General features: G+C 47.4%; 1 protein-coding gene across 3 annotated transcripts in view; it reads right to left on the bottom strand.

The window, feature by feature from the left end:
* Positions 1-382: 382 nt before the first annotated feature.
* egflam (EGF-like, fibronectin type III and laminin G domains) overlaps positions 383-20,371 on the bottom strand; it is a 143,575-nt gene continuing 123,586 nt past the window's right edge. The window contains exons 22-24 of one of the 3 annotated variants that reach the window (XM_078215208.1): positions 19,801-19,884; positions 10,365-10,468; positions 383-1,346 (exon numbers count right to left, since the gene is read on the bottom strand). In XM_078215208.1, coding sequence (XP_078071334.1) covers positions 1,192-1,346; positions 10,365-10,468; positions 19,801-19,884 — 343 coding nt within the window. In that variant the 3' untranslated portion in view covers positions 383-1,191. The remainder of the gene's footprint in view (positions 1,347-10,364; positions 10,469-19,800; positions 19,885-20,371) is intronic. The other 2 variants (XM_078215207.1, XM_078215209.1) reach the window with 2 other exon arrangements.

Raw genomic sequence — 20,371 nt, 5'->3', positions numbered from 1 at the left:
CTGAGGGAGTGCCGCACTGTCAGAGGGTCAGTACTGAGGGAGTGCCGCACTGTCAGAGGGTCAGTACTGAGGGTGCACCCAGAGGAAACCCACGCAGTCATGGGGAGAATGTGAAGACTCCACACAGACAGTGACTCAAGGTTGGAATGCGAACCACTGTGCCACCATGTTACCCTCTCCCCGATCTGCTTACATCTGTCGGCAATCTTTACTTGCACAGTTCTTCTAATTTGATATCAGCATCAAACTCCATCATCAATCATGTAGCTGTGTGTGCAAATCATTCACACAACAAAAATACTTCATTTCTATAGTGCCTTTAACATAGTGAAACATTCCAATGTGCTCAATAGGACCAGCTGGAGCCACCAAGTCCCTCCAACCCATCCAATTAGCTGTTGGTTGCTCTGGACCTCCTCTCTGTGGAGGCGATGGCCGAGTGGAATTATTGCTAGACTATTCATCCAGAAATTCAGCTATTGTTCTGCGGACACGGCTTCGAGTCCCGTCACGGCAGATGGTGGAATTTGAACTTAATAAAAAATATCTGGAATTAAGAATCTACTGGTGACCATGAAACCATTGTCAATTGTTGGAAAAACCCATCTGGTTCACTGATGCCCTTTGGGGAAGGAAATCTGCTGTCCTTACCCGGCCTGGCCTACGTGTGACTCCACAGGAAGGCGGTTGACTCTCAACTACCCTCCAAGGGCAATTAGGGATGGGCAATAAATGCTGGCCAGCCAGCGACAGCAATGGCCCACGAATGAATTTTTAAAAATCAATCCCGTGGCGATAGTTATCCGACACTCAGCTAACAACAGTCGATTCTTTTAGACAAATTAACATTGGCAAGGAAGATCGGCTTTTGGTCCCACTGTCTACCAAGAGCTGCCATTTAATAGGAAAGGACAGAATCCAATCAAATCATCGACACAACCAAAAAAAACGATAATGGCCATCTGAAGCGATGGATCTACATTATTCCCGGAAACCCGATCAACATTAAGCTTCTTGGAGCTGCCAGTTCCCAATGTCCATCAAACATTTGCAGTCCAACTGTTGTTGTTGCCTCTGAAAAGGGGGAGGTAGCAATTTTCCTTTGTCATCCCCACCCTGGCACACCACCCCCCCCCCCCCCCCCCCCAGCCCTCCCCTCCTCTCCCTCCTCCGCTTCCCGGCCAGAGGGAGTTATTTGGCTCCACAAGTGTTGATGTTCTTCCCGTCTGAGGCGTCCATGACCAAGGAGATGTGGTAATCGGTGGAGAGGGTGAAGTGTGAGATGCAGCCAACGAAGCCCCTCATGTACTGTCTGTTGGTGTGGAGGGCAATCTCCTTCATCCCTCCTGTGATAGGAGAGAAAGAACAGCAGAATGTGAGTGTTGTAGAGCGTTAGAGGAAGCATGGGGCGGCACGGTGGCACAGTGGTTAGCATTGCTGCCTCACAGCGCCAGGACCCGGGTTCGATTCCCAGCTTGGGGTCACTGTCTGTGCGGAGTTTGCACTTTTTTCCCCATGTCAGCCATGATTGAATGGCGGAGCAGACTCGATGGGTCGAGTGGCCTAATTCTGCTCCCATGTCTTATGGTCTTATGGTGTCCGTGTGGGTTTCTTCCGGTGCTCCGGTTTCCTCCCACACTCCAAAGATGCGCAGGTTAGGGATTGGCCGTGCTAAATTCACCCTCAGTGTACCTGAACAGGCGCCGGAGTGTGGCGACGAGGAGATTTTCATAGTAACTGCATTGTAGTGTTAATGTAAGCCTACTTGTGAATAATAAATGAACTTTAACTTTACTTTCCTATCTGGATGTACATACTGATATCTTTAGTGAGTAGGAGCACGTGGGAGTGATGGCAGCCGTAGCGTGGGCCTTTCGCGGGATGAATCTGACCACGAGGGGCCTGTGCCACTCGCTGTCTCCAGTCTATGCTGCATTTCGATATTTTTATAAGCAAAGAACATTGAACAGCACAACGCCTTCGACTACCTCTCTGTGGCCAAGTTGCCACAGTGAGACAACATGTTCCTCCAACATTTCCAGCAGCAATCTTGCCACACTTGCTGCTTATGTGGAGACACATGTACTTGTGCAGAAAGAGCTCTGGTCACAGGCGAAGGGAGCTTTTTGTGGCAGGGGTCTATTTCCTGTGTAAAAGGAAGCAAAGGGAAGCTATTTCCTGTGTGAGATTAGCTACTTCCTGTGTAAAGGGAAGCTATTTCCTGTGTGAGATTAGCTATTTCCTGTTGTGATGTACGTGTACCTCATCTTTCTATCCAACACTGCCCCACAATGAGTGTGATGTGTGACTCTATGACTCTGTAGACCAAGCACAGAAGCAATTCTACAGGATTCTTATCTTCAAATTAAGAGCCACATTGGCGGCCTTTTGGCTGAGATCAAGTGTTGGATCAAGCCCAAGATGGGCAGCAATGACTTATCTTGTCAGCTTGGACCTTGTTTGTCTCTCTTTTGGGGACCTTGAATTGGGTTCAATTGGAATTTGGTTTTGGGAGCAAGTATGAAATGGATTTGGGTGTGAATCATAGAATCCTACAATGCAGAAGGAGGCCATTTGGCCCATCGAGTCTGCACTGACCACAATCCCACCCAGGCCCTATCCCCATAATCCCATGCATTTACCCTTGCTAGTTCACCTGACACTTAGGGGCAATTTAGCATGGCCAATCCACCTAATATGCACATCTTTTGGAGTGTAGAAGGAAACCGGAGCACCCGGAGGAAGCCCATGCAGACATGGGGAGAATGTGCAGACTCCGCACAGATAATGACCCAAGCTGGGAATTGAACCCGGGTCCCTGGCACTGCGAGGTAGCTGTGCTAACCACTGTGCTACCATGCCATCCAGTCCATTCTGAGCATTGGCTTTGTAACTTTAAGAATGGAGTAAAAAATGAATAAATCAATTTAAAAAAAACACATTATTGTTTTATAATCAATGTATGATTGGAACGTTTGCGATAAACAGAAGAATCCCACCTTTCGTCTTTGAAAAGGGAGTTATTTCCTGTTTGCACAGAGCTACTCCCAACATGGCGTTCGATGTGAACACACTGGGGGGGATTTTCCCATCTCGCTGCCACGGGAATGGGAGCGGGCGGGGGGGAGTGGACCTCACAAAGGCCCGTTGACCTCGGGGGGGATTTTCTATTTTTGGGGCGAGCGCGGTGGGAGAATCCCGCTCACTGTGTCTCGAGGGAGTGACCACTGATCATTCAGAGTTTCCCAAGAGGCTCAGGATTCCAGGCCTAGCCTTATCTTAATGATTGCTCACTCTGGGTATCAGTCAGAGTCTCGGGCAGGTCCATGCACTGTGCACATACCTCTCATTCCAGTCCTCCATGTAACAGGAGGAGGCCATTCAGCCCCTTGTATCTTTTCTGCCATTCACCGGGTAGATTGTGGCCAATCTGTACATGATCCCCCTGCAATTGCTCCATATCCCTCGGTAATCCTGTATCTGCATCTTGCTCTGTCTCCCTCGGTAACCCTGTATCTGTATCTTGCTCTGTCTCCCTGGGTAATCCTGTATCTGTATCTTGCTCTGTCTCCCTCGGTAACCCTGTATCTGTACCTTGCTCTGTCTCCCTTGGTAACCCTGTATCTGTACCTTGCTCTGTCTCCCTCGGTAACCCTGTATCTGTACCTTGCTCTGTCTCCCTTGGTAACCCTGTATCTGTAGCTTGCTCCATATCCTGAATACCCCGATCATCTTCAACACCGGTGTCCCACAAGGCTGTGTTCTCAGCCCCCTGCTATACTCCTTATACACCTATGACTGTGCGGCCAAATTCCCCTCCAATTCAATTTTCAAGTTTGCTGACGACACCATCGTAGTGGGTCGGATCTCAAACAATGACGAGACAGAGTACAGGAATGAGATAGAGAATCTGGAGAACTGGTGCGGTGACAATAATCTCTCCCTCAATGTCAACAAAACGAAGGAGATTGTCATCAACTTCAGGAAGGGTAAAGGAGAACATTCCCCTGTCTACATCAACGAGGACAAAGTAGAAAGGGTCTTGCTCTGTATCCCTTGGTCACCCTGTATCTGTATCTTTCTCCGTATCCCTCGGTAAGACCCATATTTCTCAAATAAGGAGACCAAACCTGTACACAGTACTCCAGGTGTGGCCTCACCAGCACCTTATACAGCTGCAACATAATCTCGCTGTTTTTAAACTCCATCCCTCAAGCAATGAAGGACAAAATTCCATTTGCCTTCTTAATTACCTGCTGCACCTGCAAACCAACTCCTTGAGATTCCTGCACAAGGACACCCAGGTCTCTCTGCACAGCAGCAAGCTGCAATTTTTTACCATTTAAATAATAGTCCATTTTGCTGTTATTCCTACCAAAATGGATGACCTCACATTCACCAACATTGTACTCCATCTGCCAGACCCTCCCCCACTCACTTAGACTATCTATATCCCTTTCCAGACTTTCAGCATCCTCTGCACACTTTGCTCTGCCACTCATCTTCGTGTCATCTGTGAATTTTGACACTTGGTCCCAACTCCAAATCATCTGTGTAAATCGTAAACAATTGCGGTCCCAACACTGATCCCTGAGGAACACCACTAGTCACTGACCACCAACCAGAAAAACACCCATTTACCCCCACTCTTTGCTTTCTGTTAGTTAACCAATCCTCTATCCATGCTAATACATTACCCATAACACCGTGCATCTTTATCTTATGTAGCAGTCTTTGGTGCGGCACCTTGTCAAATGCCTTCTGGAAATCCAGATACACATCCACAGGTTCCCCATTGTCCACTGCACATGTAATGCTCTCAAAGAATTCCACCAAATTAGTCAAACATGACCTGCCCTTCATGAACCCATGCTGCTTCTTACCAATGGGACAATTTATATCCAGATGTCTCGCTATTTCTTCCTTGATGATAGATTCAAGCATTTTCCCTACTACAGAAGTTAAGCTAACCGGCCTATAGTTACCCGCCTTTTGTCTCCCTCCTTTTTTAAACAGTGGTGTCACATTTGCTGTTTTCCAATCTGCGGGAACCACCCCAGAGTCCAGCGAATTTTGGTAAATTACCACTAGTGCATTTGCTATTTCTCCCGCCATCTCTTTTAGTACCCTGGGATGCATTCCATCAGGACCAGGAGACTTGTCTACCTTTAGCCCCATTAACTTGCCCAACACTACCTCCTTCGTGATAATGATAGTTTCTAGGTTCTCACCTGCCATAGCCTTCCTGTCATCAATTTTTGGCATGTTATTTGTGTCTTCCACTGTGAAGACCAACACAAAATACCTGTTCAATGCCTCAGCCATTTTCTCATTTCCAGTTATTACATCCCCCTTCTCATCCTCTAAAGGACCAATGTTTACTTTCGCCACTCTTTATCGTTTTATATATTTGTAGAAACTTTTGCTTTCTCTTTTTATATTCTGAGCTAATTTACTCTCATAATCCATCTTACTTTTCTTTATAGCTTTTTTCGTGGTTTTCTACTGACCTTTAAAGATTTCCCAATCCTCCAGGTTCCCACTAATCTTTGCCACTTTGTATGCATTTTCTTTCAATTTGATACCCTCCTTTATTTCCTTCGATATCCATGGCTGATTATCTCTTTTTCTACAGTCCTTCCTTATCACATTATATACTTTTGCTGAGCGCTGTGAAAGATCCCTTTGAAAGTCCTCCACTGTTCCTCAATTGTCCCACCATAAAGTTTTTGCTCCCAGTCTACCTTAGCCAAAGGCTCGCTCATCCCTTTGTAGTCGCCTTTGTTTAAGCACAAGACACTGGTATTGGATTTTACCTTCTCCCGCTCCATCTGTATTTTAAATTCAACCATACTGTGATCGCTTCTTCCAAGAGGATCCCTAACTGCAAGATCATTAATTATTCCTGTCTCATTACACAGGACCAGATCTAGGATAGCTTGCTACCTTGTCGGTTCCATTGCATACTGTTCAAGGAAGCTATCGCGGATACATTCTATGAACTCCTCTTCAAGGCTGCTTTGACCGACCTGGTTTGACCAATTGATATGTAGATTAAAATCCCCCATGATAATTGCTGTACCATTTTTACACGCATCAGTTATTTCTTTGTTTATTTCTCGCCCCACCATGATGTCATTATTTGGTGGCCTATAGACTATGCCTATCAGTGACTTTTTCTCCTTACTATTTCTAATTTCCACCCAAATGGATTCAACCTTTTTTTCCCTGGAACCTATATCATCTCTCACTACCGCCCTGATGTCATCCTTAAATATCAGAGCTACACCACCTCCCTTACCTTCCTGTCGGTCCCTCCGAACAGTCTGATACCCCTGGATATTCAACTCCCAGTCGTGACCATCCTGCAACCATGTCTCTGTAATGGCCACCAAATCATACTCGTTCACAATGATTTGTGCTGTCAACTCATTTACCTTGTTTCGAATGCTACGAGCATTCAGATAAAGTGCCCTTATGCTAGTTTTTGTACCTTCTTTTTGAATTTTAACACTTCCATTAATAACATCTCCTGAGTTCTCCTTCCTTTTAACCTTTTTCCTGATTTTTGATGGAGTTGGAATCTTCTCCCCACATTTTGTCCTTGTTTCTCCTTCTCAGACTCCTTACATCGGTTCCCATCCCCCTGGCAGATTAGTTTAAACCCTCCCCAACCGCTCTAGCAAACACTCCCCCAAGGACATCAGTCCCAGTCCTGCCCAGGTGTAAGCCGTCCAATCAGGTCCCACCTCCCCCAGAACCGGTCCCAATGCCCCAGGAATCTGAAACCCTCCCCCTGACACCAACAATTCAGGAAAGTCAGGGGGCAGAGTTGAATATGGTTGCCATCACAAAGGAGAAAGTGCTAGAGAAACTAAAAGGTCTGAAAATTGATAAATCTCCGGGCCCAGATGGGCTACATCCTAGAGTTCTAAAGGAGATAGCTGAAGAAATAGTGGAGGCGTTAGTTATGATCTTTCAAAAGTCACTGGAGTCAGGGAAAGTCCCAGAGGATTGGAAAATCGCTGTTGTAACCCCACTGTTCAAGAAGGGAACAAGAAAAAAGATGGAAAATTATAGGCCAATTAGCCTAACCTCAGTTGTTGGCAAAATTCTAGAATCCATCGTTAAGGATGAGATTTCTAAATTCTTGGAAGTGCAGGGTCGGATTAAGACAAGTCAGCATGGATTTAGTAAGGGGAGGTCGTGCCTGACAAACCTGTTAGAGTTCTTTGAAGAGATAACAAATAGGTTAGACCAAGGAGAGCCAATGGATGTTATCTATCTTGACTTCCAAAAGGCCTTTGACAAGGTGCCTCACGGGAGACTGCTGAGTAAAATAAGGGCCCATGGTATTCGAGGCAAGGTACTAACATGGATTGACGATTGGCTGTCAGACAGAAGGCAGAGAGTTGGGATAAAAGGTTCTTTCTCAGAATGGCAACCGGTGACAAGTGGTGTCCCGCAGGGTTCAGTGTTGGGGCCACAGCTGTTCTCTTTATATATTAACGATCTAGATGACGGGACTGGGAGCATTCTGGCCAAGTTTGCCGATGATACAAAGATAGGTGGAGGGGCAGGTAGTATTGAGGAGGTGGGGAGGCTGCAGAAAGATTTAGACAGTTTAGGAGAGTGGTCCAAGAAGTGGCTGATGAAATTCAACGTGGGCAAGTGCGAGGTCGTACACTTTGGAAAAAAGAATAGAGGCATGGACTATTTTCTAAACGGTGACAAAATTCATAATGCTAAAGTGCAAAGGGACTTGGGAGTCCTAGTCCAGGATTCTCTAAAGGTAAACTTGCAGGTTGAGTCCGTAATTAAGAAAGCAAATGTAATGTTGTCATTTATCTCAAGAGGCTTGGAATACAAAAGCAGGGATGTACTTCTGAGGCTTTATAAAGCACTGGTTAGGCCCCATTTGGAGTACTGTGAGCAATTTTGGGCCCCACACCTCAGGAAGGACATACTGGCACTGGAGCGGGTCCAGCGGAGATTCACACGGATGATCCCAGGAATGGTAGGCCTGACATACGATGAACGTCTGAGGATCGTGGGATTATATTCATTGGAGTTTAGGAGGTTGAGGGGAGATCTGATAGAAACTTACAAGATAATGAACGGCTTAGATAGGATGGACGTAGGGAAGTTGTTTCCATTAACAGGGGAGACTAGGACGCGGGGGCACAGCCTTAGAATAAAAGGGAGTCACTTTAGAACAGAGATGAGGAGAAATTTCTTCAGCCAGAGAGTGGTGGGTCTGTGGAATTCATTGCCACAGAGGGCTGTGGAGGCCGAGACGTTGAGCGTCTTCAAGACAGAAATTGATAAATTCTTGATTTCTCGAGGAATTAAGGGCTATGGGGAGAGAGCGGGTAAATGGAGTTGAAATCAACCATGATTGAATGGTGGAGTGGACTCGATGGGCCGAATGGCCTTACTTCCGCTCCTATGTCTTATGGTCTTATGGTCTTATGGTCTTATCTCTTCAGCCACATATTTATCTGATATATCCTCTCATTTCTACTCTGACTAGCACGTGGCAATGGTAGTAATCCCGAGATCACTACCTTTGATGTTGGATTTCTTAACTTTCTTCCTAGCTCCCTGTATTCTGCTTTTAGACCTCATCCCTTTTTTTACCTATGTTGTTTGTACAACGTGTACTACGACCACTGGCTATTCGCCCTCCCCCTTCAGAATGTCCTGCAGCCGCTCCGAGACATCCTTGACTCGAGCACCAGGGAGGCAACATACCATCCTGGAGTCTCGTTTGCGGCCACAGAAATGCCTGTCTATTCCCCTTACAATTGAATCCCCTGTAACTATTGCACTGGCACACTTTTTACCCCTCCGCTCTGCAGCAGAACCAACCGTGGTGCAACACGTTTGGCTGCTGCTGCTTTCCCCAGAGAGGTCATTCCCCTCAACAGTATCCAAAGCGGTATATCTGTTTTGCAGGGGAATGGTCACAGGAGGTTCCTGCACTACCTGCCTATCTCTCTTGCTCTGTCTGGTGGTCACGCATTCCCTTCCTGCCTGCGGAGTCTGAGCCTGCGGTGTGACCAACTCTCTATCCGTGCTATCCACAATACTCTCTGACTCGCGGATGCTCCACAGTGACTCCAGCTGCCGCTCCAGCTCTGAAACTCGAGCTTCCAGGAGCTGTAGCTGGAGACACTTCCTGCACACATGCTGACCCAGGGGACTGGAACTGTCTCCAGCCTGCCACATGGAGCAAGAGGAGCAAACCTCGGCTTGGAGCTCTCCTGTCATGTCTTACCCCTTTAAATTAAAACTTCACGGATCACATCAGGATGAAGACAATATGCAGAATTCCCCCGTCCTGCCCGCTATCGACCCATCCAAAGGTCTATTGAGCTTAGGCGGGATTTTCCAGTTTCAGAGCAAATGCGGCTGGAAAATCCCGCCCATTGGCTTTTTTTTATTCACCCGTGGGACACGTGCGTCGCTGGTTGGCCAGCATTTATTGCCCATCCCTAATTGCCCAAGAGCAGTTGAGAGCCAACCACATTGCTGTGGCTCTGGAGTCACCTATAGGCCAGACTGGGTAAGGACGGCAGATTTCCTTCCCTAAAGGACATTAGTGAACCAGATGGGTTTTTCCGACAATCAATATGGTCACCAGTAGATTCTTAATTCCAGATATTTTTTATTGAATTCAAATTTCACCATCTGCCGTGGTGGGATTGGAACCCGGGTTGAATGGTGTATTGGTATTGTCACTGCACTGGTAATCCAGAGGCCCTTGGGTAATGCTCTGGGACATGGGTTCAAATCCCACCACTGCTGCTGGTGGAATTTAATTCAGGGTTGATGACCACCACTCGTAAAAACCCATCTGGTTTCACTCATGCCCCTTTACCTGGTCTTTACCCAGTCTGGCCTACATGTGACCCCAGATCTACAGCAGGGTGGTTGTCTGTTAACTTCCCTCTGATATCATAGAACATTTAGCACAGCCAATGCACCTAACCAACATGTCTTTGGATTGTGGGAGGAAACCGGAGCACCCGGAGGAAACCCACGCAGACACAGGGGGAAAGTGCAAACTCCACACAGACAGTGACCCGAGACTGGAATTGAACCTGGGTCCCTGGCGCAGTGAGGCAGCAGTGCTAACCACTGTGCCACCGTGCCACCCCATGGTACAGTCTAGCAAACCACTCAGTTCAAAGGACATTAGTGATGAGCTACAACTACTGGCCTATCCAGTGACGCCCACATCTCAAAGAATAAACAAAAATATATTAAAAATAACTGCAGCAGTGAGGGAGGGTTTGCTCACTCCCTGATTGGACAGCTCGATATAGGACTGGGACAGATACACACCGACTCTCCCTTACCCACATAGAGCGGCCCATTGAAATTCAGCTGACGCATCATTCCCGGCGACTTGCCAGTTTTCGCACCGTAATCGTCGACTGTTAACTTTCCTGACTGCCCATCCCTGAAACAGAGAGAGAGAGATTGAAACAGAGAGAGAGACTGGGAGAGAGAGAGACTGAAACAGAGAGAGAGAGAGACTGGGAGAGAGAGAGAGACTGAAACAGAGAGAGAGAGAGGCTGGGAGAGAGAGAGAGAGAGACTGAATCTCTCTCTCTGTTTCAGTCTCTCTCTCTCTCTCTCTGTGAGAGAGAGACTGAAACAGAGAGAGAGAGACTGGAACAGAGAGAGAGAGAGAGAGACTGGAACAGAGAGAGAGAGAGAGAGACTGGAACAGAGAGAGAGAGAGAGACTGGGAGAGAGAGAGAGAGAGAGACTGAAACAGAGAGAGAGAGAGAGACTGGGAGAGAGAGAGAGAGACTGAAACAGAGAGAGAGAGAGAGACTGAAACAGAGAGAGAGAGAGAGACTGAAACAGAGAGAGAGAGAGAGACTGAAACAGAGAGAGAGAGAGAGAGAGAGACTGAAACAAGAGAGAGACTGAAACAGAGAGAGAAAGAGACTGAAACAGAGAGAGAGAGACTGGAACAGAGAGAGAGAGAGAGAGAGACTGAAACAGAGAGAGAGAGAGAGACTGGGAGAGAGAGAGAGAGAGAGACTGAAACAGAGAGAGAGAGAGAGACTGAAACAGAGAGAGAGAGAGAGACTGGGAGAGAGAGAGAGAGAGAGACTGAAACAGAGAGAGAGAGAGAGACTGAAACAGAGAGAGAGAGAGAGAGAGAGACTGAAACAAGAGAGAGACTGAAACAGAGAGAGAAAGAGACTGAAACAGAGAGAGAAAGAGACTGAAACAGAGAGAGAAAGAGACTGAAACAGAGAGAGAAAGAGAGATTGAAACACCACAGAGAGAGCGCAAGGTTGTAGGAGCTGGAGGGGGTTACAGAGATAGGGAGGGGTGTAGGGGATTGGAGGGGGTTACAGAGATAGGGAGGGGTGTAGGGGATTAGAGGAGGTTACAGAGATAGGGAGGGGTGTAGGGGATTGGAGGGGGTTACAGAGATAGGGAGGGGTGTAGGGGATTAGAGGAGGTTACAGAGATAGGGAGGGGTGTAGGGGATTGGAGGGGGTTACAGAGATAGGGAGGGGTGTAGGGGATTGGAGGGGGTTACAGAGATAGGGAGGGGTGTAGGGGATTGGAGGGGGTTACAGAGATAGGGAGGGGTGTAGGGGATTGGAGAGGGTTACAGAGATAGGGAGGGGTGTAGGGGATTGGAGGGGGTTACAGAGATAGGGAGGGGGTGTAGGGGATTGGAGGAAGTTACAGAGATAGGGAGGGGTGTAGGGGATTGGAGGGGGTTACAGAGATAGGGAGGGGGTGTAGGGGATTGGAGGAAGTTACAGAGATAGGGAGGGGTGTAGGGGATTGGAGGGGGTTACAGAGATAGGGAGGGGGTGTAGGGGATTGAAGGAAGTTACAGAGATAGGGAGGGGTGTAGGGGATTGGAGGGGGTTACAGAGATAGGGAGGAGATGTAGGGGATTGGAGGGGGTTACAGAGATAAGGAGGAGTGTAGGGGATTGGAGGGGGTAACAGAGATAGGGAGGGGTGTAGGAGCTGGAGGAGGTTACAGAGATAGGGAGGGGATGTAAGGAGCTGGAGGGGGTTACTGAGATAGGGAGAGGTGTAGGGGATTGGAGGGGGTTACAGAGATAGGGAGGGGTGTAGGGGAGTGGCGGGGGTTACAGAGATAGGAAGGGGATGTAGGGGGCTGGAGGGGTTCACAGAGATAGGGAGAGGGTATAGAGGATTGGAGGAGGTTACAGAGATAGGGAGGGGGTGTAGGGGATTGGAGGAGGTTACAGAGATAGGGAGGGATGTAGGGGATTGCAGGAGGTTACAGAGATTGGAAGGGGGTGTAGGGGCTGGAGGGAGTTACAGAGACAGGGAGGGGGTGTCGGGGACTGGAGGAGGTTACAGAGATAGGGAGGGGGTGTAGGGGCTGGAGGAGGTTACAGAGATAGGGAGGGGGTGTAGGGGACTGGAGGAGGTTACAGAGATAGGGAGGGGGTGTCGGGGACTGAAGGAGGTTACAGACATGGGGAGCGGGTGTAGGGGATTTAAGGAGGTTACAGAGACAGGGAGGGGGTGTAGGGGCTGGAGGAGGTTACAGAGATAGGGAGGGGGTGTAGGGGACTGGAGGAGGTTACAGAGATAGGGAGGGGGTGTAGGGGACTGGAGGAGGCTACAGAGATAGGGAGGGGGTGTCGGGGACTGGAGGAGGCTACAGAGATAGGGAGGGGGTGTCGGGGACTGGAGGAGGTTACAGAGATAGGGAGGGTTGTAGGGACTGGAGGAGGTTACAGAGATAGGGAGGGTTGTAGGGGCTGGAGGAGATTTTGGAGATTGGAAGAATCCCCCCAACAATTTGAATGGCTAAGACTCCAATTCAATGATAAAGAGGGGGAGGAATATGATGGATTTTCGGTCAGGGATTTAAACACTATAAAATCCACATTTCTCCCTCTTTTAAACTCTGAAGGAGTCACACAGACTGGAAGTTTTGGGGGGTATTCCGCTCGCTCCCCTTGGCGTGTTTCTCGGTGCTGGGGGCAGCACACAGTTGGCTGGCATTGGGGTATTCTGGTCTTGCCACTGTCAATGGGATTTCCCATTGAACCCACTCCACGCTGCCTGAATCCCGCAGCAGGGGTGCCGTCAGCAGGACCAGAAGATCCTGTGGATGTAAACAGACAGAAGTTGTTGCCAGAGGCTTTGGTCTTCCCAACATTTAACTGGAAGAAGTTCAGAGCCAGAACTCCCTATCCAGGACAGAAGACAAGAGGGCAGAATTTTAATTCGGAGAATGGAGAGGTCAACAGAGAACTGGTGCTCAGTGCAGTTGGAATGCATGTGTAGTCATGTAAATACATACAACACATACACAGGTCATATACATACACAGACACGCGCACAGGTTATATACAGGGGTGCACAGATATGTACACAGGTTATATACATACACAGACATGTACACAGGTTATATACATATGCATACACATAGAACATAGAACAGTACAGCACAGAACAGGCCCTTCGGCCCACAATGTTGTGCCGAGCTTTATCTGAAACCAAGATCAAGCTATCCCACTCCCTATCATCCTGGTGTGCTCCATGTGCCTATCCAATAACCGCTTAAATGTTCCTAAAGTGCCTGAGTCCACTATCACTGCAGGCAGTCCATTCCACACCCCAACCACTCTCTGCGTAAAGAACCTACCTCTGATATCCTTCCTATATCTCCCACCATGAACCCTATAGTTATGCCCCCTTGTAATAGCTCCATCCACCCGAGGAAATAGTCTTTGAACATTCACTCTATCTATCCCCTTCATCATTTTATAAACATCTATTAAGTCTCCCCTCAGCCTCCTCCGCTCCAGAGAGAACAGCCCTAGCTCCCTCAACCTTTCCTCATAAGACCTACCCTCCAAACCAGGCAGCATCCTGGTAAATCTCCTCTGCACTCTTTCCAGCGCTTCCACATCCTTCTTATAGTGAGGTGACCAGAACTGCACACAATATTCCAAATGTGGTCTCACCAAGGTCCTGTACAGTTGCAGCATAACCCCACGGCTCTTAAACTCCAACCCCCTGTTAATAAAAGCTAACACACTATAGGCCTTCTTCACAGCTCTATCCACTTGAGTGGCAACCTTTAGAGATCTGTGGATATGGACCCCAAGATCTCTCTGTTCCTCCACAGTCTTCAGAACCCTACCTTTGACCCTGTAATCCACATTTAAATTAGTCCCACCAAAATGAATCAGCTCACATTTATCAGGGTTAAACTCCATTTGCCATTTTTCATCCCAGCTTTGCATCCTATCTATGTCTCTTTGCAGCCTACAACAGCCCTCCACCTCATCCACTACTCCACCAATCTTGGTGTCATCAGCAAATTTACTGATCCACCCTTCAGCCCCCTCCTCTAAGTCATTAATAAAAATCACAAAGAGCAGAGGACCAAGCACTGATCCCTGTGGCACTCCGCTAGCAACCTGCCTCCAGTCCGAAAATTTTCCATCCACCACCACCCTCTGTCTTCGATCAGATAGCCAGTTACCTATCCAATCGGCTAACTTTCCCTCTATCCCACACCCCCTTACTTTCATCATAAGCCGACCATGGGGGACCTTATCAAACGCCTTACTAAAATCCATGTATGTGACATCAACTGCCCTACCTTCATCAACACACTTAGTTACCTCCTCAAAAAATTCTATCAAATTTGTGAGGCACGACTTGCCCTTCACGAATCCGTGCTGACTATCCCGGATTAATCCGCATCTTTCTAAATGGTCGGAAATCCCATCCGTAAGGACCTTTTCCATCAACTTACCAACCATCGAAGTAAGACTAACCAGTCTATAATTACCAGGGTCATTTCTATTCCTTTTCTTAAACAGAGGAACAACATTCGCCACTCTCCAGTCCTCTGGCACCATCCCCATGGACAGTGAGGACCCAAAGATCAAAGCCAAAGGCTCTGCAATCTCATCCCTTGCCTCCCAAAGAATCCTAGGATATATTTCATCAGGCCCAGGGGACTTATCGACCTTCAGTTTATTCAAAACTGCCAGTACATCCTCCCTCCGAACAACTATTTCCTCCAGCCTATTAGCCTGTAACACCTTCTCTTCCTCAAAAACATGGCCCCTCTCCTTGGTGAACACTGAAGAAAAGTATTCATTCATCACCTTGCCTATCTCTACTGACTCCATACACAAGTTCCCACCACTGTCCTTGACCGGCCCTAACCTCACCCTGGTCATTCTTTTATTCCTCACATAAGAGTAAAAAGCCTTGGGGTTTTCCTTGATCCGACCCGCCAAGGACTTCTCATGTCCCCTCCCAGCTCTCCTAAGCCCCTTTTTCAGCTCATTCCTTGCTAACTTGTAACCCTCAATCGAGCCATCTGAACCTTGTTTCCTCATCCCTACATAAGCTTCCCTCTTCCTTTTCACAAGACATTCCACCTCTTTCGTGAACCATGGTTATATACATACACAGACATGCACACAGGTTATATACATACACAGACATGCACACAGTTTATATACATGCATAGACATGTACACAGGTTATATACTAATAGACATGTACATAGGTGATGTACGTACATAGATACATACACAGGTTATATATATAGACATGTCCACAGGTTAAATAAATAGACATGTACACAGATTGTATACATGGACATGTACATGGGTTATATATATACATGCTAATTCATAAATAAAGCTCATTGTTCCACCGGGGCAAAGTAGAGAGGGAGTGATTCGTGTCAGTAGCGGCTGAGGGTAAGAGTGATTTTTTAAAAATCTTACTTTTTAGCGGAGTTTCTTTTTTCAGTTAAACGGGAAACCGGAAGTAGGCCGCAGGGAGGCCTGGGAAGGTTTTTTTTTCTTTCCAATAAATTTGAAAGGGGAGGTAACCCAAGACTCTACACGTGTAGAGTCCCCCACCCTCCCCCCTCCTCTCACCTAAAAAAAAGACTCGGAGTGAGAGCAGGTGAGCTATTTTTTTCTCTCTCTTTCGTTTCTTAGTAAGGGAAGTTAGCAGGGATGTCAGTGCAGGCTGTGCAATGTTCCTCCTGTGGGATGTTTGAGGTGAGGGACACCAGTGTCCCGGCTGAGTACACTTGCAGGAAGTGCACCCAATTCCAGCTCCTTGAAGACCGTGTTGGGGATCTGGAGCTGGAACTGGATGAACTCAGGATCATTCGAGAGGCAGAGGCAGCTATAGATGGAAGCTACAGGGAGGTAGCTACTCCTAGGAATTATGATACATGGGTGACGGCTAGACGGGGTAAGAAGCAGTCAGAGCAGCGATCCCCTGGATCCCCTGTTCCTCTGTATAACAAGTATTCCGTTTTGGATACTGTTGGGGGTGACGACTTAACAGGGGTAAGCCACGGGGTACAGGACTCTGGCACAGAGTCTGCCCCTGTTGCTCAGAAGGGAAGGGAGGAGAGGAGTAGAGCATTAGTTATTGGGGACTCCATAGTTAGGGGGATAGATAGGAGATTCTGTGGGAACGAGAGAGACTCGCGGTTGGTGTGTTGCCTCCCAGGTGCCGGGGTCCGTGATGTCTCGGATCGTGTTTTCGGGATCCTTAAGGGGGAGGGGGACCAGCCCCAAGTCGTGGTTCACATAGGCACCCAAGACATAGGTAGGAAAAGGGATGGGGATGTAAGGCAGAAATTCAGGGAGTTAGGGTGGAAGCTTAGGGCTAGAACAAACAGAGTTGTTATCTCTGGTTTGTGATAGTGAGGAGAGGAATAGGGAGAGAGAGCAGTTGAACACGTGGTTACAGGGATGGTGCAGGAGGGAGGGATTCAGATACCTGGACAATTGGGGCTCTTTCTGGGGTAGGTGGGACCTCTACAAACAGGATGGTCTGCACCTGAACCAGAGGAGTACCAATATCCTGGGGGGGGAAATTGGCTAATGCTCTTCGGGAGGGTTTAAACTAATTCAGCAGGGGGGTGGGTACCTGAATTGTAGCTCCGGTGTACAGGAGGTTGAGAGTAGTGAGGTCATGGATGAAGTTTCAGAGTCGCAGGAGTGTACTGGCAGGCAGGAAGGTGGTTTGAAGTGTGTATACTTCAATGCCAGGAGCATCCGGAATAAGGTGGGTGAGCTTGCAGCATGGGTTGGTACCTGGGATTTCGATGTTGTGGCCATCTCGGAGACATGGATAGAGCAGGGACAGGAATGGTTGTTGCAGGTTCCAGGGTTTAGATGTTTCAGTAAGTGCAGGGAAGGTGGTAAAAGAGGGGGAGGTGTGGCATTGTTAGTCAAGGACAGTATTACGGTGGCAGAAAGGACAGTTGATGAGGACTCGTCTACTGAGGTAGTATGGGCTGAGGTTAGAAGCAGGAAAGGAGGGGTCACCCTGTTGGGAGTTTTCTATAGGCCTCCGAAAAGTTCCACAGATGTAGAGGAAAGGATTGCAAAGATGATTCTGGATAGGAGCGAAAGTAACAGGATAGTTGTTATGGGGAACTTTAACTTTGCAAATATTGACTGGAAAAGCTATATCTTAGAAGTCAGGCAGGGAGGAAGTGGTCGAGTGAGGGAACTGTGGTTTACTAAAGAAGTTGAATCTCTTGTGAAGAGGAAGAAGGAGACTTATGTAAAGATGAGACGTGAAGGCTCAGTTAGGGCGCTTGAGAGTTACAAGTTAGCCAGGAAGGACCTAAAGAGAGAGTTAAGAAGAGCCAGGAGGGGACATGAGAAGTCTTTGGCAGGTAGGATCAAGGAAAACCCTAAAGCTTTCTATAGGTATGGCAGGAATAAAAAAACGACTAGGGTAAGATTAGGGCCAGTCAGGGACAGTAGTGGGAAGTTGTGCGTGGAGCCTGAAGAGATAGGAGAGGTGCTAAATGAATATTTTTCGTCAGTATTCACGCAGGAAAAAGACAATGTTGTCGAGGAGAATACTGAGATACAGGCTATTGGACTAGTCGGGATTGAGGTTAATAAGGAGGAGGTGTTAGCAATTCTGGAAAGTGTGAAAATAGATAAGTCCCCTGGGCCGGATGGGATTTATCCCAGGATTCTCTGGGAGGCTAGGGAGGAGATTGCAGAGCCTTTGGCTTCGATCTTTTTGTCGTCATTGTCTACAGGAATAGTGCCGGAAGACTGGAGGATAGCAAATGTTGTCTCCTTGTTCAAGAAGGGGAGTAGAGACAACCCTGGTAATTATAGACCGGTGAGCCTTACTTCTGTTGTGGGCAAAGTATTGGAAAGGATTATAAGAGATAGGATTTATAATAATCTAGAAAGGAATAATTTGATTAGGGATAGTCAGCACGGTTTTGTGAAGGGTAGGTCGTGCCTCACAAACCTTATTGAGTTCTTTGAGAAGGTGACCAAAGAGGTGGATGAGGGTAAAGTAGTTGATGTGGTGTATATGGATTTCAGTAAAGCATTTGATAAGGTTCCCACGATTGCAGAAGATACAGAGGCATGGGATTGAGGGTGATTTAGCGGTTTGGATCAGGAATTGGCTAGCTGTAAGAAGGCAGAGGGTGGTGGTTGATGGGAAATGTTCATCCTGGAGTTCAGTTACTAGTGGTGTACCGCAAGGATCTGTTTTGGGGCCCCTGCTGTTTGTCATTTTTATAAATGACCTGGATGAGGGCGTGGAAGGATGGATTAGTAAATTTGCGGATGACACTAAAGTCGGTGGAGTTGTAGACAGTGCGGAAGGTTGTTTCAGGTTACAGAGGGACATAGATAAGCTGCAGTGCTGGGCTGAGAGGTGGCAAATGGAGTTCAATGCGGAAAAGTGTGAGGTGATTCACTTTGGAAGGAGTAACAGGATTACAGAGTACTGGGCTAATGGTAAGATACTTGGTAGTGTGGATGAACAGAGAGATCTCGGTGTCCATGTGCATAGATCCCTGAAAGTTGGCACCCAGGTTGATAGGGTTGTTAAGAAGGCGTACGGAGTGTTAGCTTTTATTGGTAGAGGGATTGAGTTTCGGAGTCGGGAGGTCATGTTGCAGCTGTACAAAACTCTGGTGCAGCCGCACTTGGAGTATTGCGTACAGTTCTGGTCGCCGCATTATAGGAAGGATGTGGAAGCATTGGAAAGGGTGCAGAGGAGATTTACTAGGATGTTGCCTGGTATGGTGGGAAGGTCTTATGAGGAAAGGCTGAGGGACTTGAGGTTGTTTTCGTTAGAAAGAAGAAGGTTAAGAGGTGACTTAATGGAGGCATACAAGATGATCAGAGGATTAGATAGGGTGGATAGTGAGAGCCTTTTTCCTCGGATGGTGATGGTTAGCACGAGGGGACATAGCTTTAAATTGAGGGGTGATAGATATAGGACAGATTTCAGAGGTAGGTTCTTCACTCAGAGAGTAAGGACGTGGAATGCCCTGCCTGCAACAGTAGTGGACTCGCCAACGTTAAGGGCATTTAAATGGTCATTGGATAAACATATGGATGATATTGGAATAGTGTAGATTAGATGGGCTTTAGATTGGTTTCACTGGTCGGCGCAACATCGAGGGCAGAGGGGCCTGTACTGCGCTGTAACGTTCTATGTTCAATATGTCAACAGCTAAAGATGTGGAGATGCCGGCGTTGGACTGGGGTGAACACAGTAAGAAGTCTCACAACACCAGGTTAAAGTCCAACAGGTTTATTTGGTAGCAAATACCATAAGCTTTCGGAGTGCTGCTCCTTCCTCCTTGACGAAGGAGCAGCGCTCCTAAAGCTTATGGTATTTGCTACCAAATAAACCTGTTGGACTTTAACCTGGTGTTGTGAGACTTCTTACAACAGCTAAAGACACAGAGACGCCAGACAAGGAGACTCACCGAACTGCTTTCACCCGGTGCCACCGGTCATCATGAAATGATCCATTCACCATAATCGAGGCTGTGCCACTGCCCAGGTTATAACTGGAACAACAGAGAGAATGGAATTAACACCCGGGTAAATACAGGATCAATACAGAGTGATATAAACATCCGGGTAAATACAGGATCAATACAGAGTGATATAAACACCCGGGTAAATACAGGATCAATACAGAGTGATATAAACACCCGGGTAAATACAGGATCAATACAGAGTGATATAAACACCCGGGTAAATACAGGATCAATACAGAGTGATATAAACACCCGGGTAAATACAGGATCAATACAGAGTGATATAAACACCCGGGTAAATACAGGAACAATACAGAGTGATATAAACACCCGGGTAAAAACAGGATCAATACAGAGTGATATAAACACCCGGGTAAAAACAGGATCAATACAGAGTGATATAAACACCCGGGTAAATACAGGATCAATACAGAGTGATATAAACACCCGGGTAAATACAGGATCAATACAGAGTGATATAAACACCCGGGTAAATACAGGATCAATACAGAGT

This window comes from Mustelus asterias, chromosome 6 (genome assembly GCF_964213995.1).
Source record: "Mustelus asterias chromosome 6, sMusAst1.hap1.1, whole genome shotgun sequence".
NCBI lineage: Eukaryota > Metazoa > Chordata > Chondrichthyes > Carcharhiniformes > Triakidae > Mustelus > Mustelus asterias.
The sequence above is the reverse complement of the archived record's forward strand: the minus strand, read 5'-3'. Positions and strand labels throughout refer to the sequence as shown.